The sequence below is a fragment of the Lichenostomus cassidix genome, chromosome 1 (assembly GCF_008360975.1).
Source record: "Lichenostomus cassidix isolate B80296 chromosome 1, HeHo_3.0, whole genome shotgun sequence".
In the NCBI taxonomy this organism is placed as follows: Eukaryota; Metazoa; Chordata; class Aves; order Passeriformes; family Meliphagidae; genus Lichenostomus; species Lichenostomus cassidix.
This window is the reverse complement of record NC_139479.1, coordinates 110,820,996-110,846,640: the sequence shown is the minus strand read 5'-3', so window position 1 is coordinate 110,846,640 and position 25,645 is coordinate 110,820,996. Positions and strand designations below refer to the sequence as shown.

Genomic DNA, 25,645 nt, shown 5'->3' with positions numbered 1-25,645 from the left:
TGTGGTGACAAAGCAACTCCAAGGATCCCTCACAGGTTTCAATCTGAATAATCTACTTCAGGCAATTCAGAGCACAGCCTTTACTAACTCACCTGATTTTAACTGAAATGGATTAGACAATACCCGAATGGAAAGACTAACGGATGCAGAGGAACAGGAAACACCAACAAGCAGAAGCAGTAATGTCTTCTACTACTACAATCAGAGCTAGAAGAAGCTGTCCCCAGTCCAAGCTTTCTGTTACTTTTTCCAAAGCATATGTGCATGCAGGTGTGTGAACATGCATGGGAGGATGGGGTGGGAAATGCTCCCAGAGTTACTGGTAGGGAGGGGAGGCAGCATTTACTGGCATACCCATCTCACCTCAGCCTTAGAAAAATGCAAGTATCTATTTAAACTTACATCTGAAAATTCAAATAAAAGCAATAACCTACTAAATATTAGCAGGTAAGAAACAAAATTATGAATAATTAGAAATGAATCTTTGCCAACAGAATTCCTGAAAGGAACTTGAATCTCATTTCCCATTCAGTAGACTGTATTAACTAATAAAGTAGAAATGAGTGATTCAAACACCTGAATCATTTCTACCTGTATTCACTGTACACTCCTCTCCCTCTGCTGCATCCAAGTAGTATAAAGCCACAACTTCACACTGGTATGGTCAGGCACAAATTACTAAGTCACATGGTATTTTTCAAATAAAACTGAATCATCGAAAGGACAAAGAGAACAAACAGCGAAGGAGCTCACTGCAAAAAAGATGGTGACTTCCTACCAGCCCTTAAAGAAAAGGAGGGGGAAAAAGAAGCAAGCTACACCTCCAGCCTGATTCAACAGGTTTTTCTACACTTATTTTTAAGTCTTCAACTATATTTACTATTTTAGTAATTCAGATGATCATACCTTCTTTTTCCAAAGCTTCGTGCCCTGTCATACAGTGTCAAACATGCTATATATGCTACTTCATCTCTATACAGCCAAATCAGATTTCTGGGAAGAAAAAAATAAAAGGAATGATGAACAAAAGGTTCCTTGTCACAATATTACAATTTATAGAAAAGATATATCTGCCTCAGAGTGATCATATTAAATGGCTGAAGCACTTACACTTGGGTTTGGTGGGGGTTTTTTTAAGGCTGCTTTACAAGGATATCAGTTCAGAATTTAGCAGAAGTAATGGTGTCTGTAATTTCCCAAGTATTTTTGTCAATATGTCCTTTAAAGCCACAGTCCTTTTTAGAGACATGTCTCACTGTAAGAAGCACTAAAATAATGGGAACCACTTAACGGTCTCATCCACTATTTTTATTTGAGTTTCTACCCTTGCTACCATTAATGCAATCATATCTGTGACAGCAAAACCACACCAAATTTTCAGCATCTGCTCGTTTCTAAGCTACTACTCTACTCAGGCGCAGTTTCATCGCTAGCTTCCATGATCTGTGTACAGACTACTGCTAAAACAGAAGGTCCAGCATAATGACCACAGCTGTACATTCCCATTGCTTCCCTTTGGCCAGTACCATTTTAGATTAAGTTCAGCTCATCCACTCAATCAACTGTGGTTTCACAGTGGTTTATGTCAATCTAAAAGCAAAGCTCTATAACTAAACTAACCAGAATACTTGCTGCTGCTTTTGAAAAGAGGAAGCTTCCTTTCCCTTCCTTCTTTCCCTTTCCTCCACTTTCACTTGCATGGTTCTTTCTACCCCCTTGCTTGCACTTGAAGGTCCTTGTGGAGCCAATTTCAATTCATAAACCAAACATGTAAAATGATCTGGGGCTACTTTTCAACCAGGATAGCAAGTTAACCCGGAGCATCCTGGAAACCAGTGAAGTGCTATGACAGGTGCCAAGTACGTGGCAGGATCACACGGCTGAGAGCATGACTCCCCATTTATGCCAACAGGAAAGCCATCAGAGAGAATGACATTATGAGAAGGCTTGGGTCAACACATGTGCTTCTTGTTCCCTTCCTTCATTGGTACTGCTATTTGTCTAATCTCATTGTAAGCCAGTTCAAAGAGCTAAACCAACAAAAAAACTATTCATTATTTTTGGCGAGGCTTGTTTTCTGGCAATTTAATTCCCTGAACTAGCTCAGCGAAGGAATCCGGCAAGCATCTGCACTAGTGCAGGGAAGGAGGCAGGAACACACAGGGAGATGAGGACAGGCTTGGGCTGATTTAAGCTGTCACTGAACCGCATACCCTGGAGCAGATCTGCATCACACCATAGTTAGAACTGACAGTAATCTGTGCCTGTACAACGGGAGGCCTTCATCGCTGACGGGAGTGTGCCAACAGTGCCAGCACTGAAACATCCTCGCCAGAGTTCAACCTGGGCACAAGCCGGCATGATTACATGTAGAAGCAGAAGAATCACAGCTCCCTTACCTTCAGAGACACTAGAAAACACTACCTAATTTTTCCGCCAGCAACACCCCTGTGAAAATGTGCTCTGTAATTCCCATTACAGAGATTTAGCCCAGAACAGCAAAGCAAGCAAAATTGGTGACAAATTCAGAATTGGAACCCAGTAAATCCTCTACACCAAACCAACACTTCAGCACTCAACTGTGTTATGAACCCTAAACTAATTCAATTAATCAGTAGGAGTCTATAAAAAACTCCTTTTGCAAAGACTTTGTAAAGCACTATAAAGCTCACATATATAATACAGTTAACAAATGTGGATATTTCCTAGATAGTTGTGAAATAAGAAACTAGGGAAAGGAATAATACTGAGATCTTAAGTAATTATATCCTTTTCTATAGAGAAAAATAAGTGCACACGAAGCAGCATGAGGGCCTATTCACACAATTCAAGAAATTTAATGCAAAGAGCTACAGAGAGAAAAATACATCTATGGATTCTTTTTCCCTCAGATTAGCATTGTCAAACCATTTCATGTGAAATGCCAGCAATTATTTAATACACACTAACCAAGACCAGTATCTTCCCTTAAATTTATCTCCTACACTTAGCCCAACAATTCCCACACTTAACTTGCCCTGCATAACAATGAAGCACATTTGGAAAAGGGGGGGATTTGTTAACACAGAAGCAAATCTCTGCAGTAGCAAACAGCCAGCACTGTAAGTCTCTCCAGCAACACTGAGATAGTCTTTCATTCATATTCCAGCTTAAGCACAGCCAAGCACATCACATTTGGGACACTCAAGTCATACTTAATTTTGTTCAACACCTTCTTTTGACAACAGCTTTGTCACCAAGACTCAAAATACGTATGTCAAAAGAGACAGTCATTTGCCAGGACTGTCACTGATTCTCTCAAGATGAAAATAATAAAGCTGTAAGTGCAAGGAGCAGAGGCTGCCTAATTGTCAGCTGTATAAAGTAGAAGTATCAAGATTATTGTCCTGAGGGCAACAAGAGTTTAAGAGGAATACAAGATGACGCTGCAACCTGTTTTGAAGTCTTGAACTCCACAGGAGTCAAAACTGAAGGAAAGCAAATGAAAACTTAGTGCATGCTACAAAAAACTACTGCAAATTTGCCAGAGAACCAGGAGAGTAAACAAACCTGCCTAGGAATAATTTGCACCCTATTTAACAGAAAGAAACTGGATGCCAGACAAACCAAACCAAAACATCCTTGACAGCATGGCAAAACATTTACCCCAAGAATCTTTACATCCTCACACATCTGGATATAAAGAAAACAGCAAAAGTGTGCTACCCTAAAGGTGGAATTTACCGCTTGAAATCCGACAGCTATTATTTAAGTGACAGTGGTATTCCAAATCTCATTTTTCTGGGCAATAAATTATTATGATCAAGCCAAAGTAGGAACAGTGGTTCCTCACACACAAGGGACTCCCAACAGGGAGTAAGTTGGTGCTTTCTTAGGTTTAACAGACAGACCAAGGTGAAAGCAACCTCACCGATCCCGTCAAGCAAGGCACCTCCAGACATCGCCAGCATCACTCGCCAAGACAAGCATTCACAAGGTATCCACATCCAGCATCAGGGAGCCAGCATTAACATTTGCTGCTTGAATTACGGCTGCAGGCTAATCTTGGAGATATTGATAGTGACAACAAACCTGAGAATTTTTTTTCCTCTTTCAATGACAGGGTGGGAAGCTTAGATTTTCCCCCCTTCCTTCTGGGAAGCAAGAGGAAAGCTCTAGCTCCTCTAGTTTTAAAACCATCCTGGATACACACCTTCCCAGTTCTGCTCCACAATCAGCAGCATGGCTACTGGCATAGCTTGGCCCATTTTCCAACCAGCTGTCACACTGCTAAGTTTTGGTCAGTTTTGAAAAAGAGAAAAAAGACAAAAAAAAGAGAAAAGATAAAAAATGCAGCATCACCTTAATAATTGAAGAGATGTAATCAGGCACTGGAACTATTTCACAGGAGGACACTTCCTTCTGTATTTAGTAAATTAAAAGCTGAAAAGACAGCCAAAATAGAGCATATTCTCCTGATAAAAATTAGGAAGCACTGTAACAGTAGCACAACCCTTCTCATCACAGCCAGCTACACCATAGGGAAGAAAAAAGTTTATTTTACTCTTTGACCCAACACACACAAAGATGGTCCAAGGAGCAGCTTAAAATCTGACACCTACCTGTGACAAACTAACACAAAAGCCTGAGACTCAGACAAACACTCAAGACTGAGAAGTAATACCCACAGAGCAGTCTGGGCACCTTCTGACAAGTGAAGGTAACGCCAAGGTTTGGGAAAAGGTGCATTATGCTAACATGTTCCCTACGGGATTCACTGGCAAAGACATATTTCTATCCCCAGCACGTTCCAGTAAAATTTTAAGCTACTACACAGGCACACAGATACATGTTTGGGAGAAATACATCTGTATTTTGGCAAGTAAATACATGAATTCGATGTTATAAACCCCAGCTCAGCCATAAGACTGCACAAGGCCACTGTCCACTATTCCACTCTATAAAAATTACTAAAATGTCAGTGACAAAGAAATTTTGTTTGCAAGATGCAATGTACATTTTTATCATGCTGGATAAAATATCTACAGTCTCAGCAGTGGTTAAATTGCTGCTATAAAGGAAATTGTCCTCAGATAAATGGTTTCCCTATGAGAAGGTTTCAGTGCTACACCTCACCCCAGGTCAATAAATCAAATTAACTGCACCTTGTCCTCTGGCCAATGACATCATCGGCTTGACCACATCTTGTGAAGCGAGTGCAAAAACATATGCTATTTAAGGCATGAAATCATATTACTGCTTTTTGTCCAGCCAGCCTTGTGCTGTTGGTCTGTGAAACAGTCAGTCACCTGAACAGTCTCATTACAGCTTCTACAGCTTTTTTTTTCCTTCTAGCATTCAAGGCCTGTCTTTGCCGAGGGTGAAGAAAAAAGGATAAATAATCTGAGTCATTATTTTTTAAATCAAAATGCTTTTCATTAGCTGCAGTGCAGTATTTTGTGACAAATTAAATTTAGAACCAAACTACGAAATACACCATCTGCACTTGCACGTGAACTCTCTTCCTAGTAGTGTTTCAAAGATGTTTACATGCTAATCTGGCACTGCTACTCTGAAGTACCCTGCTGTTCGGTCCTTTTTCTCCACAGGGTGAAAACAATGGTCACTTAATGAAAACCTACACAGTTTTATTTGAAATCCATCACTGCACAAATATTTTTTTATTTTAAATTACTGTCTCTCCCTAATCAAGTAGCCCATTTGTTTTATTTATAAGTAGACTAATATCTGGTTTAAAACTGAATTACTCCAGACAATTTAAGAGGATTAATTTCAATTTTCACTTGGCGTTCTTATGACACAATCACAGAAAACTTATCTTCCTTTCTAGACCCTGTACTGCCTAGTGGTATCTTCTGTCTTGAAAGCCAAATCTAAATGAAAGGAAAAAAAAAAAAACCTCAACCCAGAACAGTCAAAGATACAAGCAGCGACAAAAGCATCTGACACACTGCACTGTTAAACCTCATCCACATTAAGCAAAAAGAAGGTGAATAAGATTATCTTCAATGTATTCAATTCTGTTTGTGTTCAGAGGTAGGAGGAAAGCTGTTCAGATTTTGAGTGTCTTCTATAGCTCTCTCAGTGCCAGGAAACGTAAATTAGAAGCAACTCTCCTTTAAGGAAAAGAAGCAAGGACAAAGGGACCAAAAATGCCCAAGCCTCTGAAAAGCAGATATGAAAGGAACAGCTTTACAGTCTTGAGTTGCTATAAATTAAAAATAAGCTCCTTATTTAAAAGACATGAGTGTTTGAGAATCTATGAGCAGATCTGATGCTGCTCAAGCCCCAGGAGGGTTTTGTTTTTGCTGGCAGGGGTGGAGTGGAGATGGGGGGGTCATTTTGGTTATTAGTAAATAAATCAAGCAGCAGAGTGAGGCCTAGGCGCTTGCCAGAGGAGCCGGGGCCTGGCTCTCCCCCTCCTCTCCTCACACAGCCTGGGTTTGATCTCGGGGCCCTGTGGGTTTGCCAAGAAAATTTAAAAAAAAAAAGCGAGAGAGCGAGAAAGAAGAATCATATTGAACCACAAAAGCACATGGGGCGAATGTAAAATATAAACACGGCGTTGGGCTCTGAGTGGCTGTTATTAAAGGTCTGAATTACTAAACATGAGAGGCGGGGAAAGCCGGGCGGCCATTTCAATAATATAAACCTCCCCGAATTAGACATTATTCAAATGAGAAGGAGAGAGAGGGAAGGGAGGGAGAGCGCGGGGGAGAGGGACGGGACCGGCACGGCCGTGCCCTGGGGGCTCCCGGAGCGCTGGGGCAAAGGGGGAGCGGGGCAAACAGCGCCGGGGCACAGCCGGCCCGGGGGGTGCGGAGCCAGCCCGGGGGAGGGCAAACCCAGCCCTCGGGGGTCCCGCTCCCGCCGGAGAAGGGCAAGGGGGGGCTCTGCCCGTGCACCCCGGAACCACCCCCCACCGAACCCGCCCCTTACGAGGGGAGGGGGGAGCTTTAAATGAAAAAGCCCAGCCACGCTCCGCTCCTGCCCCCTCCCCGCACCCACCCACCCCACGCCTCAAGGCCCAGGCTCTGGGGAAATAACCCCGGCTGGGGGGGTGGGGGGGCGGGTGCCGCGGGGAAGGGGGGCAACGAGAGCAGCGATAAAGAAACCCAGTCTTTCTGCCTCCCCGGGCCCCAGCCAGGGGCCAGCACCCCCGGCCCCCTCCGCCCCGCCGCCGGGGGGACCCTGCCCCACACGGGCGACCCGCCGGGACCGCTCCTCCAGCATCCCTCCCTTCCCCCCCCGCCCCGCTCCATGAATATGTAAAGCGGGTTTATTGTGGGCGTGCGGGCCGGGTGGCGGCCGAGCCACCCCCGAACGCTTTTGGGTGCGGGGCTGCCTCCCCCCTCCCTCCCGGCGAGTGTGTCCCCCCTCCTGCCTCTCGCCCCGACCCCTCCGCCTCGCCGCGCCGCCGCCGCCCATCGCCCCCATGGCCGGTGCCCCGGCGTGCGGGCTCCGTGTGCGGGAGGGAGAGACGCTGTGTGCGTGTGTGTGTCTCCCCAGCGCGGGGAGGCTGCTCTGCTTCTCCTTCTCTTTCCCCCCCCCGCTCCCTCCTGTGCCGTTAATTATAATAATCCTGAGTACTAATAAATTATGCTAAGCGGGGCCGGGCGGGCGGGCGGGGGGGGGTGCGCCCCGCGCGCGCGAGTATGAATATGAATATGTAAAACGCAGTAATGATTACCTGCCGCCGCCGCCACCGCCGCCGCCGAACTCTCATCTTGACTCGCTGCTCCTCCGTCCGCCATTTTGAATATTTTAACCAAAAATCGGCCGCGCGATAAACCCTCCCCCCTCCCCTTCCCCTCCCTCTCTCCTCCCTCCCTCCCCGCGCCGCCGCTGCCGCTCCGCGCATGCGCCCCGGGCTCCGCGCTCCCTCCTCCCTCCCTTCTCGGCTGCTTTCCCGGCCAGGGCGCGGAGCGGCGCTGCGCATGCGCGGAGCTGCCGGAGCGGCTCGTTCCCCCTCAGCCGGCGGGCGGTGAGGGGAGGCGCGTGCGCACTGAGGCGCCCCCCGCGCGCCCCCTCAGGGCACAGGGCGGTCCGACCTCACCCCCCCCCAACGTCCTCCCCGTAGTGATTGCGGTTTTGTGGTTGTAGTAAAATCTAGGTAATCTGTGGGGATAAACCGAGTGCTGTGGGGCTAAAACCGGAGAGGATTGATGTATTGAGGGAAAACCAAGGCTGGCTGTCAGTAGTGGATGGGAAGGGGAAATTTTGGGGCTAAACTTGAGGTAATCTCTAGGGGAAAGAATTTACATACTGAGGGGAAAATGAGGTAATCAGTCGTGACAGGGAAAATTTTGGGGGTAAAACTTGACGTAATCTACAAGGAAAATGAACAAATGAGCTATTTTGCAGGAAAAATCTGAAGGAATATTTAGGGGCGGAATGAACAATTTGGGGATAAGGTAAATATAGCCATTGGATTTTTTTATGCTGGTAAAATCTAGGTAATCTATCAGGTAATCAAAAAATTCATATTTTGAGGGTAAAATCTGAGGTAATCTATGGGGGAGAGAATTAATATTTTGAGGCAAACTGAGGTAATCATTAGCGGACAGGTAGGGAATTTTTTGGGGGTAATGCTTGAAATAATCTGTGGGGGAAGGTGGCTGGCAGGAGCCTCTTGGCGAATGGCTGCTCCAAAGGCACTGTGTCTGCGAGTGTGGAAATACCTGTCTGGACTGCACCTGCACCCAGGTACTGCCCGAGCCCTGGGCAGCATTGAGCCCCTGAGAATAAAGAGGAATTGCACCCAGGGAAAATGGAATCGCAGAACCTGTGGCTCCCGCAGAGGAGGGTGCCTGAACGATGTGTCTGGTCTGGTTTTCCTCCGCAATTGCACAGAAGCGATTCTCCTCTGTGCAAAAAGCACCACCCCAGCATTCCCCCGCTCTGGGCAACACAGTGCTCCTGAGGTGCTTTTCTCAAATATTTTATTCTCTTACACTCCCCGCATCAAATTGTCCTGGAAGGGGAGTCAGGTTTCGTGCCTCCCTCGTTAAGGGGCAGTAAATACTAGACCAGAGGGACCAACAAATAAAATTAGCTTTAGATTCAAAGTTTCCAAATCAGGACAAGCAATCAGCCAGAGTGGCAAAACTTTGTTAATTCTTGACGGATTTTGTAGAGTAAAAATAAAACTTACTCACATTCTTAATACAACGTAAATACACGTTATCCCTGAGCTTTGTAATGTACTTCCAGAAAAAGAAAGGGAGGCTGATATAGAATTGCATTCATCAAGGACTCAGTCCTAACGTTTTCCAAGAGTCATTAACTCAGATGGGTCAGAGTCCAAGCCGGATTTTCTTCTGAGGTGCAAAACATTGTGGAGTAAGAGGAACGGTCAGGGATCTGTTCTTGCATGCTGTTGCTGAAAAAATTAGGAGTCGTATCAGAGACAGTCACTGGATTTTTTTTTCCTTGGTAGGAAAGAGCCAAAAAGGAAAAGCTGAAGGAGGGAGACAGCAGGGTATATCTCCAAGGGGTGAATCAGAAAGGTAATTTTGTCATTTTTATTTAAAAATAAGTCACTCTGGTAATGGGATTTTTTTTTCTTGCCATCCTATAAAATAACCTCTTGTTATTGCAGAAAACACTAGCAGAAATGGACTGCACTGTGAAAGAGCAAAAACCTTCCCCTAACACCAGTTCTACTCACGCACATTCATTTGCTGACACTCTAAACCGGCAATTAAGCACTTTGTCTCCTGAAGATCTGTGTTGCACTCGCAGGAGCGGACATGTAAACAAAGGCATATTGTCGTGCTCCTCTTCAGTTCAGCCATGATCCTCGCGGGCCAGTTAATCCAGTTTTATGGCCAGGTTATACCAGCACTGCAGCACGCAGGGGCTGCACCAGGACAGATAAAGGTGCAGAGAAAGGGCTGCCTAGATTAAGACTCTGCACAGCTCTAATCCTGCCTATGCTGAATATTCTCTCCCCTATCTCCCTATCTCACCCAAAGACTCTTCTCAGTCCAGCATGCCACTTCCCAGTAACCTCTTCCCTGATACCAGCAGCTTCTTGCTGGGGAGAATTTGCTCCCATTACCACACCTGATTTAGCCTTTGCTCTCGCTCGGCTTCTGCACATTTAGCTGGAACCCGCAGCTGCCACAGGAAAGATGTCTGAAAACAAGTAGTTGCTAGTGGTTTGGTTTTTCTTTTCTTTTTTTTTTTTTCTTTTTCTTTTCTTTTCTGGTAGTTATTAATCTGCTCTGTGTTTTCTAATTGCCCACCTATAAAGAGAACTTAATTCAGTCAGACCACATAGGTGCTCTCCCTCTCCCTGTAAAGATTAGTGTGGATCTATGTCTGCATCCTCTCCTCTAGTTTTCGTTGAATGCATCTCTATCTGATGCCTTCCCCAAGGTGTCATACATCCCTGTGGCTATATATCCAGGAAAGCTGGCCAAATCATTAGTGATGAATAATTTATCAGATAAATTTTACCTCTCTTTCAATTGTGAGTGCCACATAGTGCCTGATTGGTGTCTTACTCCTCAGCAACTTGCTGGAAATACTTGATATTTGAGATAATTGGACAAAAGCTTAGTCCTACAAGAAGCTGAGCACTCTGGATTCATTTCACAAAAAGACCTAAGTAGGAAAGTTGGTTGTTCAGCTGCAGTCAGTGAGACTGGGCTCACACTGGTGGTGAAAGACGTGCTAACACCCTCTGCTGAAACAGAGCCCAAAGCAGCAACGCCGTGCAGGACCCTCTGATTCTGCTCTCTGGCTGGACTTGTCAGCTGCACAATTGCCTCTCACAAAGATTTTACTTTAAAAATATTTTCTGGTGGTGAAAAACAATACAGTGTTCAAAATCAACAGCACACGTAAAGGGAAGAAATAGTATCTGAGCATCTTTTAAAGCTCTGCAGCGTATCTGTGTCCTTTGTTTTGATGTCGAACCAGATACCTCTTAATTCCTAGCCCTCCTTGGCCTGCTTGGCTTGTGCCCATAGCCCCAGATTTTCTATGATTGCTATGTGACCTTCTGAATTTTCTATCTCCTGCTAGAATTAATTCAGTATTGTTTCAGAGACAATTTTTTTTTTTTTAAAGGTAGGGAGGCAGAGGACAAAAGAAACATGAGGTGGGAAGGCAGGGAGCAAAAGAAACACAAATCACAGTATTTAAGGAAAAAGCACACTGGGAAGGAAATTATCCTTTTCACCAAACAGCTCTAGTGTATAGGGAAATTAGGAGCAAACTTATCTGCTCTGCTCCAATTCCACCGTGCCACTCAGATGTGAATCCCAGATGCTGCTTTTCTCACACGATGTCCCCCTTCTCTCTATCCTATTTTCTTCACATCAGATTTCTCTCCTCCAGGAGGGCCTGTTTCTAGAATCATGTTTGCTTCTGCTTTCCCTTTGGAATTCCAGATACTTAGAGGCTTCTGCCTCAAAACAGTCATTCTTTGCCCCTTATGTTTACATAAATACCTCCCCCAAACCTCTGTGTTGCTTTCACTTGGGGACTGCACAGATTGTCTCACGTTTAATTAAAGTTATCTGTGTGTTTCTGTCCGTTTTCTATTTCTCATCATCGTACGCAACCTGACAGAGCAACCGGCAGCCTCCCCGGTACAGCATTATTTTTTTGAACATGCTATCGATAGCAAAAGACACTGTGTCTCAGAAAGCTTGCAATTTAGAGAGATGGCAGGGAAGGAACGAGGGAAAAATAGGATTAGTACCTTCTTGATTGAGGAGGAGAAGTGAAGAAAAGCAATGTAAAGACCGTGCGTAGTCCCTCCGGTGTCACAGCCGACATTAGTGGGACACAGACTTGCACCTAGGTGTGCTGAGGCTGTGCAGTTCAGTACTTTAACTACAAAGCTGTTTTTCCTTTCTCTCCTATGTTGCTCCCCGCTCTCCTCCCGTTCCCAAAAAGAGAGGAAAAGAGTCCACCCTCATCCCCAAGGCTTGGGGCGCACCAGTACTGTCTTTTTCTAGTATTATGCTTTTCCCCCTCTTCAGATCTCCTTCCTCCGCACCTTGTGAGTGCTGAGCACGAATAGCAGAAGAGAAATGGAGACTGTCCACTGCATATATTGGCTGGGTTTTTTTTCCCCTGCACACTCCTCTGGCTGCCTTTGACCAGATTGCTTTCTAGCTTTGGTTCTGTCCCTATTCTATTGTGTCTGGGAAGGATGACCCTGAATCTCTGATTTCTGAGAGTTGTCGCCAATCCTCTGAATCTTAAAGATAATAAAATTATAGCAGGAAAGTTGTACCATTTCATAATACTCTGCCCCTCCCAAGTGCAGAGATTTTAACTGCTTTTTTGGAGATAAGAAATGGAGCACGGACCAAAAGAAGCATGTTTTTCATTTTCATATTAAAAAAAACCTCTGTAATTCAGAACCTTCACACATACTCAGGAAAGGGAGAGGTAATTACTAAAAGGAGACTTATCTTTTCAGGTAGGTTTTCCAATACATTTCTCTTCTGCTTTGGCTGCACTTACTTCAGCTCTAGCTTGGGGTTTTTTTGTATGCATTTTAATAGTTGTCATCAATGCAGTTTCTGAACCTTCCAATTTTAACCAGTAATGTCTCACAAATCACCAGCTTTGAAGATTTAGGGAATTATTTCTGTGCTTTTTTAGCAGAAAGCTAAACTAAAGCAGAAAAATTAAGAAACTTGTCTTGAGTTGCGTGTGTAGCTGGGCAGCACAAGAAGACAAAACCCCAGTTCTCTCTGTTGTGCCTTGATTGAAGGACCCTGTTCAGCTTGTTATTGTTCCTCTCCCAGAGATCCACAAGGCTGGTTCCATCTTTACCTGTCTCTGTTCTGAGAGGGACAACAATGGGGTCCTACAACTTGATTCAGATCACTAAGGACTGGGATTTGCAATTGCCTGATTCAAGTTGCCACTCCAAACTGTCACCGATCTGCTTTCAGCAGTTTTCTCTTCCTCCCCTTACTACAGGAAAGCCCTTAAAAATACCTATTTTTTGTTACAATGATTATTAACAAAGACTTGAGAAAAGCTCAGATACCTCAGCAAGACTGCCAGCACTGTGACAAACTCAGGTAGAAGGGCAAATTCTGGTTTGTACCTATATGAAAACCAGGGCTGCACTCCTTTTTTCGACCAGTTGTACAGCACACTTTCTGCTGTAGACCTTGGGAATGCTTTGGTGCTGCTTACATGAGGAACCAAATTGTTTTTGACCTCAGTGAAGAGGGGGCCAACAGGGACACATCTGATGCCTTTTAGCAACCGCAAGGTTTTCTGTAGAATAGACATAGCCTATGAAACAAACACACAGCTGGAGTTAGGGTGCTTTTGAAAACATTGTCTTTATTCTCTACCTCCCTTTCTTCCAGGACAGCTCTTTGCTTATTCCCTCTTCAGAAAGGGACCTTTCTGTCACACAGCCTAGCCTGGCTGGAGATTAGGGATTCTCTCTGCCCCTTCATCCTTGAATATTTCCTTTTAATTTCACAGTTTAAATTCCAATTGTGTAATTACATTCTGCCTACCCCAAATTCCTCTGTAATTTCAATTGGACACGGTGTCCTTCACTCTCTAGGCAGAACTCTTGCAGTGCTGTGGGGCACTATTAATAGGCTGCCACGCTCCACTCTAGTCCCATTTCATGTAAATGGGGAAAGAGAATGGACCTGGCTCCCTTTGAACTAAAACTGCTGCTCCATATAGGCGACAAGGGGTTGCTACAGAGTGACAAGGCAGTCTTGCCCCATGGCAATACACTGGGCAGTTTTTACAATGCCTCAGTCTGAACAGATTTTTGGAGTAAAAGTCTAAATCTGTCTGGAAGTATTTCTCCCCCACAACACCATACCCTTTGATCACAAATAAAGCTGTACAGGGACACCCAAAACACTACTTCACTGAATTTATGTGGCCTGAGAGTACCTGCTCGCACCGTTTAACATGGCAGAAGTGCCATAGTGATTTAATTTAGGTCTAGGGACTTGTGTAGCAATGAGAGGGCACACAGCACAGATGCCTAGTTCAGTAAAATGCTTTACAAGAACTGGCAAGTCCGGTGCATTTTATGAACCAACCCTAATACTTCCTGCAGATTTTGCTGTGTCAGCATTTCCCCATAATCCTTAGCCTGGTGGTCATCACCTGAGTCCCACATCCCAGTCTGTTTTATCACAGCTTTCCCTTTTTGTGTGTTGGTATCTGGTTCACATCAATGTGAAAACACTTCAGCTTCTCCTGCCTCCTTCTTGCTTTGAAGTTCCTTCTTCACTGTGGAGGCACAGGTGCTTACTTGGTCAGTGTGCCTGCATGCAGCCCTTCAGATATCAAAGACATTTACCTTTTATATTTCCACACCTTCTGCTGTGGTCTTCTATGGAAACTCAGGGAAGAGAAGGGAGAGAGCATGTGTGGGTTGGAGAATGCTTCTCCTTTGCCTTGTCTCACAGAACAAACTTCCTCTCTCTGTACATGTTCTCTGGCAAAGCTCATGGAAGAGAGTTGTTCACCAGGTTTAGAGTGATGTTCTACACAGCTCAGCAAAAGGAATTCGTTTACTGTAGAAACTGGAATTATTTGATGTTTGATTATCTTCAGCCACAAGCCATATTCTTTTCATCATGCATACACTATTGTCAGAGGAACACGGGGCTGATTCCAGAACAGGCGACAGAGTCCTTTAACAAAGTTCCTTTCCTTGCACTGTGAGAGTACCCTGGGTACCTGGAGTACCTGGGTACTCCTACCACAGAATGATAAATCTTAACTTGAAATAATCATCCAGCTCCTTGCTGGCAGTGCTGTATCTACACGGAACCTCAGTTACTTTGAATTTTGATAGGACTTCTGCTTTATATATTCCAGACGTTTGGTCCTGCTCCCAAGGGATGTCTTTATGCCTGCTCCCGTGTTGGCAGACCCGAGGCTGCGGTTTGCATCTCTAACAGCAGATAGATCAGGTGAGATCAAGGAGACCATATTTCCATGTTTCCTTGCTTAGCTTACACTGTTAAAAGTGAGTTGTTGTTAGGAGGAAACAGAGCATGTAATAACTTGAGTTGGGTTTTATTCGGCTTTGAGTCATAAATCTTAAAGGAAAGGAAAGAGCCATCATGTTCATCCCCAAGTTTGTCATACAATCAGCAAGGGGCAAGGCAGTAGTGTGGGCAAGAAAATGAAACATGTGAAGGTACAAGTGCCAGCGGGGGGAAGTCACTGTTGCTTATTGTCAGTTTTGGTGTGACACAGAAAGTTCAGCTAATCCTCTTAGTTACAGAGACACACGGGTGGGGGGAGATTGTTATCTCAAGCAATTTGCTGGCTCTACTCCTTTTTTCCTTCGAGTTTCTTTTCGCCTAATTGAGCAGCATTTCTTCCTGGGACTCGTTTGCAATAATCCTGGGGCCTCATCTGGGAAAACACTGAAAAATATAGAAGGGAGAAGCAGCCGGAGCAAGGCAGCTTCCATCACCGTGAGTTTCTCTCTTCAGGAAGGTATCAGGTTTGGTTCCAAGTGGTGAGGACTAAAAATAAGATAAAGATTCAAAGTGAAACAGAACAGTCTGTTGATCAGGGCAAGTGATCTCTCAGAAAGTTGTATCTCATCCATGCACTAGAAGGACAGGTAATTAACCGCCATTCAGGAAACGAGGACCTCGGCAGTCTGAGGGTGGAGCAGGGGCTGAGAATTCCACTGAAGTGCATCAGAAATGTGTTGATTCCATTTTCATTGCCAAAGGAATGTATCTGCAGTAAATCTAATCAAGAGTCAAAAGGTGAACGAGAACAATAACTGGGGAGGTTTGTTTTTATTTATCCAGGAGATAAGGATTCAACGACAGGAATAGAATGAGAAAAAGGTGCCTCATTCTGAGCAGACAATTATTCCACCCACGCTCCCTCATCATCAAGGTTTTAATATTCTATTACTAAGGCTATTTAACAGTTTCTCAGCCTCGAGGCTGCTAATGTTTGTGTGGATACTCTGCCAATTGCCACAGGTGTCTTTTTACAAAAGACCTGAATAATTAAGATGGGATAGTCCTGAAGATGGCGGTAGGCAAGAGCCATTCTTCAGCAGACTCCCAGCCTTTTTCCAGGTGCTGGAGCAGGGTTGGTATTGCCGGTAGGATGCATTTGAAAACCCGATTTCCATATGCAGACAGAGCCTTAGTCCCTGAAGGCACAGATTGTTTCTAGGGAAGTAAAGGCTCTGGTTCCCAAGCCCCAGTGATTCTCCCTGGAGAAGTTTAAGATACCACTGTTCAGATGCCTGGATTACTAAGGTGCTGGAGGTAGCTATCCCAAAGAAGAGGTGGCTGAATGAGTGGTGTGGCCAGTGCAAACTATTTCAGATCATAGCCTGAAACATTTACTAATGTAAATCTGATTTCAGCTGATACCAATTTACTATGGTATCCTGGACTGAGAACTGCAGACATGAGTGATTTAATTCAAGATCATATCAATGTATTTTGCTGTGGTGGCTAAAGAATTTATTACTTCTAGCTGTGGAGATGGGTTCCTTTTCAGCTGGGATGGCTAAATCAAGCAGGGACTGCCAGAGCCATCAGATGAGAGAGAAAGGGCCAGAGTGGACATCAATCACAAAGCAGTTGTAAAACAAATAGTATAGTGCTTTTAAGAGAAAAGATGTTCTGCTGATGTCCTGCTAGCCCAGGACAGGGAAGTGAGGAGTTTGGTATGTATGTTGTATCTAGACATCCTTTTTGACTTTGTCTTAAATTCTTCAGTCTCCCTCTAGTGTTGCTAATCTGGACCTTTGGAACACCTCTGAGCTCACAGGTCCAGAGGCCATGCCTGGACCTGGCCTGTGACACAAACATGGTGCCTGTTGCTGGTTTCCAAACAAAGGAAACCCCAAGGCTGGATCAAGCAAGACTCATAGTGTGTTTCACCAGGTTTTTGACTCAGGTACTCGGAGAATAAGGGCCCAAGCATGTGCTGTGTCTTGTACCTTGAAGTCACTTTGGTGTGTTTCTATGCACACCATAGATAATAACTGCATTTCCTTATTTCACATCCATATTGTGAGAATAAATGCATTAAGAAGTGTAATTGCCAGAAGCTACAGAGGTGAGAGCATCTTTCGTGGATTTATTTCCTTTGTTTCTTTAAATACATTGGTAGAAATTGATGTAAACTAATATTTGCTTTTTTAAACTGTATTAATTTATGGTTACATTGTATGTGGGAGCACAGGCAGGAATAAAGGAACTTGTACCTGTGCTATCCACAAAGTCCTTGGACGACGAGAAACACAGGGAATAATGCTCTGTGATGACTTATCTGGGAGTCTGCAGTGCTTCAAAAAACACAAGGAGCAGTAAGGACAGGGCAGGAATTGCTGGATTCATGGATCTGTCTCTTCCTTGTGCACGTCTGCACAGCTAGCTAGTTACATGCAGGACTATACCATGCTCTTTAACCCTCTCGGCTAGCATTTCTGTTTGTTACACTGAAAATATATGGAAAAGTCAGGTTTTTTAGCCACAGATAATGCTCCCTGAATCCACCTCTGTGGTATTAGACTGCAGCTCTGACAGTAAGATACCATTCACAGTTGCAGAGACTGTGCAGAAATTAGACATTTATAAAATGCATACATAATGACTTTAAAAAATATATTTACTTTAATAAATATTCTTGTTATTATATGTCAGGTAGAGGAATGCTAGACTAATCAGAAAATGAATGTCACTGGAAGAAAAAGACAGAATTGCAGCTGAATATCATGAATGAAAATACATTCACCACTGTGAATAGGACCATCATATTTCCCAACAGCAGAACTCCATCCTCCCCTAATTCCCCCCTCCCTTTCCCCTCCCTCCTCAAACACATACGCATACACTATGGGAGGAATGACAGCTGTTCTTCATGGAATGACAGCCCAGGGATATTGCATCCTCCCTTAAAAAAAAACCAGGCAAGGTACAGAATAAGGTCAGTGAAGGGAGACAAAGGGGTCTCCCAGAGATGGCAAAGGGTAATTTATTGACAGATGAGATAGACGTTACTACAGAAAAATATTAAATGGATTCTTTTCCCCTGTCTTTAGAAGGGAAGAAACGTGGGAAGGGTTGGGAAGGACAGATGCCAGAAATAGAGACAAATTTCCCAGGAGAGGAAGAAGAAATCCTGAAGGAAATTAGGATCACAACACAGAAAAAAAATTAAAAAAAAAAAAACAACCAGAGCATCTATAAAGCACCGAAATTCTGTCCTAGAATCCTATATGGAAACAACAAAAAAGGGCAGTGGAGAAGGAACCCCACCAGTGTTGGCAGCCTCGCTTCAAAGGCATTCAGTGAGAGAAGGAAGTGCTGGTAAAACACAGCACCTGATTAAAAGGCAGTGTTTGAAAAGGGCTGTCGGGAAATTACAGAGCTGTGCATGCTCCCGACGTCAGCAGCGAGGAAGACTCTGGGAGCACGAATCAAAGGGAGGCTGAGAGAGCATGTGAGGCATGGAGATTTTATTAAGGGCAGGAGTGAGAAAGGGTTCATATAATGGGAGCAGCCAAGCTCAGGAGATGGGAGGAAAGGCCAGGTCTTGTGGTGCAATAAACTGGCATAGGGCTGTCAACTTTGACAGTATGTCAGTTCTTGCTGCAAGGAAAGAATCCAAGTGAGAGACTTAATAGTGGATGTTATGAATATAGTTTCTCTGGCCTAGAGAACTTTCCCCAAAATAATTGCACTTAGGAGGGCAGGAAAAACCAGTGTACCAGTGCACTCTGGTTGGGGTTTTGTAACTCCATGTTGCCTCCAGCCAAGGATATGTTCCTAGAGCTTGTAACCTCAGAAGAGTTCATGATTTTCACCTGTCAGAGCCAGGATGACAATAACAGAGTCACCAAAGAAAATTTCCACAAAGATAAAAGCAGCAGAACAAAAGAAATTTGAAGGAGAACAGATTTAACTTACATTCACAAGCAGGAACAGATTTAAGCCAAACAGTATTTTATTCTGCTCCTTCATGCAAGGAACATGGTTTTCACAGTGTGTAACTCAGTCCATATGGTAGAATAAGGGAATAGGATGACTCTTAGTGTGTCCATTGTAATGTACCACCTGCAGTATCTTGCTGATTGTGTCACTGCCTGCATAAATCTTGGCAAGACCTTTCCCTCCAAGCAGGTTCTTCTGGCCATTAGCTAATCTCTCCTAAACCCCTCCCACTCCAAGCACACACGATGGTCTCTTACCATGTGCAAGTCCAGCAGCACAGGGCATTGCATCGCCCTGTGTTGTCAGCTGCCTGCTTTCCAAACTGACAGTCAGGTTAAAAAGTGACAGAATTAATGCTAAACACGGGTTTTAAATTATCTAGATGGCGAGCATTCATCCCATCTCGGTAACTGCCCATGCTCACAGCTGAAGGGAATAATAGCCAGGCTACATTGGATTTGAAGCTTTGATACTCCAGAGGCATTTGCAATCTTTTGAGCCTTGGGAGCCTTTGAGCCTAGGACAAAGCAAAAATAAAAGCTGTCGTTTTGCTGAGTTTCACTGTTAAATGCTAAGGAAGTGTTAAATGCTAAAGCAAGCTTGTACTTCCAGTGGGTGATTTAGCCCAGCTTTCTGCTGGCTAGGAGGCTGCTACATGCTCAAGTGCAATCTGCTACACAGAGCCAGAACCAATCTGATTGTTTCTGAATCATTTCTCAAAAAGAAAAACATATGTAAAGCTGCCAGTTTTGCCAGGAATGTATGTCCCATCCGTGTGATGGCCTGTATTTATATTTGAAACCACCTGTACCATCGGGGTGACCCAGATCCAAAAGATGATTGAAGCACTGTAAAATTCAGTGCAGCGTATTTTAGGGACAGTCTGCAATTACACTGGGTTATGATGGATAAACATGAAACTGCTATGAGGAATTTCTCCCCAGCTTGTGCTCACAGACCTGAAGGTATCTTTGGTTTTTACACCACCTTTATCAACAGACATATCCCATAAGTAGCAGATGACAAAAGGCAGAGAGGGGCCTTTTTCAACTCAGTAGCTCAGTGTTCAGGCCATCTCAGAAGACAGCACCTTAACTCACTGAGAGAACCTGAATCTGGGTCCAAGGAAGTGTCAGGCTTTTCCCCATGCTGTTCCTTATTCTGTTAGAGTCCCAAATCAGCCATTTCCTTTTGAATTGGTTATTTAAGTATTTGGCCCAGAAAGGCACAGCATTGCTACTCTGCAAGGTAGCAGCCAGGAGCCATGACTTGGGAGGGGAAAAGTCTGCACTGATGAGTGCTTAACTCTTTCACGTCACACACACTCTGGAAAAGGGCCTGAAACATAGGTCTGCCCCCCACAAGAAAGGCCTAAATCACCAGTTTAGAAAGTTGTGCTTGTTCTGTATGGAGGCCAGTGAGTGTTTAATTGTGTTACACAGAGGTGAGTGATTGCTCATGAAGAACGACTTTGTTAGCAAGATGAATTTAGCCCTATCTTTTGAAATTTCCTGCAGACTGCTGCTGCAGTATCCATGTACAACACTGGGCTCAGTTTCTGGGTCTCAAATACTGACAGATGCATTCTCTTTCTCCCAGCCTGGGACTGTTTCGTTTATTTAACTTACAAGTCTTTTAGGGTGAGAACATCTAGAATTGTACTGCAGTGGGGTCCTGCTGCTAGTTAAGACCTCTGGATATTAGTGACAGTAAATAACTATATCCTTATCAGCTCAAAAGAATGCTGAGAATTAATAGGTGATAATGGGGGAATATTTGAAAGTGTTGAGTATGGGCATGAATATAAGATGAAAAAGATTCTCACCACAAAGGGCAGGAACAGCACAGCATCTCCCTGCAAGGTTTTGGAACAATTCTCTGGCAGAGCTCTTCTGTAGCGTTGTGACAGGCAGAGGTAGCCATGCTGCTTGTAAAGAAGGTTTGTGGTCTTAAAGGTTAGCTATACCACCAGTTTAAAATGCCAGCTCTCTGTGTGGCACAGAAAGTGCAACAGTTCTTGGGGAAAAGTGAAAAAACGAGCTGAAGGCAAATTTCTGTTCCTGTTTCCCCCTGTATAAAGTGGATGTTTATGCTCCCTATTAACTTCAGCAAGCAATACTGAAATTCTCTGGCATCTTCAGATAGTGCCTGTTTTTGAAATTCAACATTTGTACTTTTTCCTTAATTGGACAATTTTTTTTTAAACCATGGAACTGTCTTGTCAGAAAGATTTCTGATGATCTCTACCTTTTTTCTTAGTGCTTTTGCAGTGAATAGCTATGATTTTTTTTTTTTTGCAAAATACAGACTATTTCACTGAAAATTTCGAGGACAAAAATCATTTCTACTTAGCAGTAGCATTAAAGCCCTTGAATTGGGCCACATTCTGCTGCCAATGCACTTTGGAGGACACTTGGAAAATATTTTGAACAGCAGGGAAGAATAGCGATTACCACCTCACAGTCTCAAAGGTGTGAATATTGTGGGTTATTTTCCCTTTGACTGTTTATGGCCTATTTACAGTATAATCACACCAAATCAGGGTTATAACATGGCTTTCTTTTTTTCTTTTAGTGAAAACAGAATCCAGCATAATTTTTTTTTTTTATTTACTGTAGCTCCCCCTAGAAGCTAAAGCATTTTCAGGAACTAAGCAAGAATTCTTTCTTCTCCAAGGCATTCAAAACTGAAGGAGAGACAAGGAGAAAGGTGGCTACAAAAAATACCAGGCAAGTTATTTACATTTTCTATACACTTGCAATAGCTATGTTGTTGTAAACGTGGCCAAAAAAAGGAAATTTTAAAGAGTACTTAATTGTGGACAGAGATTTACCACAGAAATAAGGGATTATTTTACAGTGTTTAAGCATCATCAGACCAAGCTGTGGACACGTGTATATGGTCAGTTCAGTGAAATAATATCCTTACCACTCCATACATACCAGGCAGTGGCACTGTGTAACTGAATTAGAAGAAAACAGTTGTCACAGAATCATAGAATGTTTTGGGTTGGAAGGGACCACAAAGATCATCCAGTTCAACCCGCCCTGCCCATGGGCAAGGACACCTTTCTTTGGACCAGGTTGCTCAGTCCCATCCAACCTGGCCTTGAACACCTCCAGGGATGGGGCAGCCACAAGTTCTCTAGGCAACCTGTGCCAGGGCCTCACCACCCTCACAGTAAGGCATTTTTCCCCAGTATTTAATACAAATCTACCCTACTATTTAACATACATCTACCCCGTTTCAGTTTTAAATGGTTACCCCACTTCCTATCACTACATTTCCTGATAAATAATAATAACAACAACCCCTTTTGTTTGTGTTTGTTTGTTTAAGACCCTGCCCTTTCTGTGACTCAACTCCTGGTTTGGCTAACCAAACAAAGGAGCTGTCTCTGAGATGCCAACTCTCCGTTTGTGGCCATGGACAAGTTTTCCTCATTTACTTCTCATAACCCTCTGGGACCTGTGTTTGGAGACAGGGTGACACCATATGGTTCAAAGGGATAATAACCAGAGAGCCAGAGCATGCAAGTGCTGTGAGCTCAGGGATATGCCCAAACCAACCAGCACTAAACCTAGACTGTGAATATTCAGGAAACTAGGGTTGCTGCTACTCCCGCTGCTGAGGATCCCAGTCCCAAGATGATGGTTGCAGTTAACGATCCATCCCTACCTTACAACATTCCCCATTGTCACAGGAACCCAGATATCCATGGTAGGTAAGGACACTTCCAAAGGGCAGCCTCTGCTTCACAAGCAGTTAAGTTTCTGTTGCAGGCGGTAATGGGAAACCCACCAACCACCCACTGGTCAGGGCGAAGCTGATTCTGTCTAAGGGACAGACAATCCACCTGACCTTACTTTTAGGTGCCCTTAATATATTGGGCACGGATGTATTGAAGGGTCAGTTGGGGGGAAAATGGGAAATAGGGACATCATCCTTTCTGCTCCAGAGTTAATCTCTTACAGATGCATCTCTGACTGCTAATCTGTTGCAAACAGCTGCTCCTTTACCCCATAGTAAAGGAGTTAATATTCCACAATACACATTACCTTCTGATGCTATTTGTCCCGTTACTGAATTGATAAAGGAGCTGGAAGAACAGGGAATTATTGTCACGTCTCATTTCCTCTACAATTCTCCTTTATGGCCAGTAAAAAAATCTAATGGCAAGTGGCAACTAACAGGAGATTACAGAGCCTTGAACACTGCCACTGAGCTGCTCACTGCAGCTGTTCCCAGTATGAACGATACAGTCATTTTTCTTAATGAACAATCTCCTGTGCTCAACTAGCACCAGCAGGATGCTTTGAACACCTCAGTGTGGTATCCAAGAGATTGGGTGCAACTTCAACACCCATCACTTTGAAAATTCCAGCTCCCTTCGCCACAGTTTTGAGGGAAAGGAATATGCAAAGCTGTGGATACTGTGGGAGTAAACTTAATCATTACCGAGACTTGGACAGTATCCAACACCTAGCTCTTCTTTCCCTCTCCCCCGGAATTGTTGAACTCCTGGACAAATAAATGAAAGCTGTCATTCAACCTGCATACAGCTGGAAAGTGTCCCTCTAGAAAGTACATTTAAACATTCCCTGGAGCTTTGTTAATGCTTTCTGTGGTAAAGTGCTATCACTGGAGATAATGTTGACAGTATCTAAAAAGTCAAGAGACTTCATGTGCTGGACAATTCTAACCCCCTTCTTGGGCAGCTGGCATGGTGTCACATAAATGTTGATGCCCTATGCAATGACCAAACAAACCCACAGGAGCTGGGAAACTCTGCAACACTTTGAGATATGCTCTTTGCTCAACTCAGCAGCATGAGCAGCCACCTCTGTAAGATAGGAATAAGGATCTAGAAAGGAATATCTGACTTTGGATTCCTAAATAGTTTTTGGGCAGTAGGAAAATAGCCTGATTTTCATCAGTGTTCAGTGTCTAGGAGCCTCAAATTATGCCAATATCTTTTCAAAAATAAGTTGTGAGCTCCAGTGGAAGAAAAAGCTCCCTTAGACTATAATGGAATCATTTGCTCAGGACTACCATCATACTTCCACAACTTTTACAAAAAAATATTATATATATACATGGGGAGATATCGATGAACAGTAGTTTCAACCAAGAGTTGACTTTCCTAGTGTGCTCCAGGCTGAAATCTCTAAAAAGCAAAACTGCTCACCTGCAAGCTCTCTCCACAGCCCAGATCAGCAGGCAGCAATTAGTTTCCTAGGCACTCACTCTTCTTTCCATCTTCCTGATGGATATTTCATCTGAGTTTATGCTCTCCTCCCTCACCTTCTCTTCAGCCTCTCTGCCTCTCTTTCCAATAAGGCTATGATCTGTCGCAGACTCTCAATGGACAAGACCTATACATCCCATCACTGTCACAGGCAGTTACATGAGACAGGCCAGGATGAAAAGCGGTTTGGAAGGGAGAGAAGCCGTCATGCTTCAGGGCATAGAGTTGAACTCTACCCAAGGAGGAGAGATGAAGGAGGGCTTTGGGCCAGAAGGGGAGAAAATTTTACTCAGGGCAGGTTATTCCATAATTACCCACTTAAACTTTCTTTCTACCTTCTGAGGTGAATCTGGTTCTGGCCAACATCAGAGACAGAAGGGGTGGATCACTGGTCTGATCCAGGAGGGGAATGAGTTTCTTCATTCTTTCTGCCAGTGCGCTGAGTTTGTAACACTTTCTGAAACCACAATGAAATCCCTTTCCAAGCATGACCCTTGGTCTGCCAGTGATAGCCAAAACTCCTTCCCCTAGCCCCGTCCTTCACACTTCCACAAGCAATAGAGAGAGAAGCCAGTACAAAGCCAGGTCAAGATGATAAGAACAAAGCCTTGAAGGCTGCTTTTAGATACCAGCTTTACTTCGACAGAGGAGGAAATTTTCAAAGAGGTGAACTCTTTCTGTCTCTTTCTCAGGCAGGAGTCTCCTGGGAGAAGAAGAAAACAGCTTTCATTTTAGCGAGTCATGATATTTATGGCCCTTTTATGGGTTTTGTTTGAAAATATAAAAGTAGATGGACTTAAATCTGTTTCAAAAGAAAGGAGATAGGAAGGGGAGAGACAGAGCATATGAAGGGCACGTGGGTCTGAATCATCTGCCCACGTTCAAAAGAAAAATCAAACACCTTTGTTTTAATATGGACCTCTTCTGCCAGTCATGAGGATAATGCCTGACCTTTTCTTGCATAGACCCTTTTATCCCTAATGACATACAAATTTTTTATATACACTAACACCAAGAACGCTCACCTTGGGATGAAACAGGACAACTATTAAATTATGCAACTGCAGCACCATGCAACAGTTCAGGTGCGATTGCTTCCAGGAAGCAGACTTTCAGATCACATCTCCTGCAGAACTGAAAGCTTTATACTGTATTCCTGAGGGGCAACTGTCAGCTTCTGCTTGCTCACATACCAGTCTCATGTGGGCTTTTATCCATCCTATTTGTGGTGTCTGTTCAGCAACTGAGGTTGCACCCTTTTGAGGGCCTCCTGTTTTTCATAAGCGGAATCTCCTCTGACCCTTTGCCTCTAGGCAATACTTTTGATCCAATTCACAGACTGAGGAGCACATGCCTCGAAATTATTGAGGGAGGGAAGTTTAAGTTGAAGAACTGGGGTTTGCTTTTAGTTTTGAATGTAGTTAGGCCTGTGGTCATTTTA

General features: G+C 43.9%; 1 protein-coding gene and 1 long non-coding RNA gene across 13 annotated transcripts in view; one reads left to right on the top strand and one right to left on the bottom strand.

Moving 5' to 3' along the window:
* Positions 1 to 7,797, bottom strand: part of POU2F1 (POU class 2 homeobox 1) — a 112,340-nt gene extending 104,543 nt beyond the window's left edge. For 9 of the 12 annotated variants that reach the window (XR_014855411.1, XM_085076480.1, XM_085076497.1 and 6 more), the window contains exon 1: positions 7,691 to 7,797. Coding sequence is in view for 10 of the 12 variants with exons in the window: in XM_085076480.1 (XP_084932606.1) it covers positions 7,691 to 7,754 (64 nt within the window). In the remaining 2 variants the exon portion in view is untranslated. Of the gene's footprint in view, positions 1 to 906; positions 994 to 4,341; positions 4,364 to 7,690 lie in introns of those variants that run through there. The other 3 variants (XM_085076505.1, XM_085076562.1, XM_085076535.1) reach the window with 2 other exon arrangements.
* A 264-nt stretch (positions 7,798 to 8,061) lies between these two features.
* Positions 8,062 to 24,729, top strand: LOC146445562 (uncharacterized). Its single transcript, XR_014855401.1, has 4 exons — positions 8,062 to 8,113; positions 9,440 to 9,509; positions 14,848 to 14,942; positions 21,633 to 24,729. It is a non-coding gene; the product is annotated as an uncharacterized LOC146445562 (long non-coding RNA).
* Positions 24,730 to 25,645: the final 916 nt, after the last annotated feature.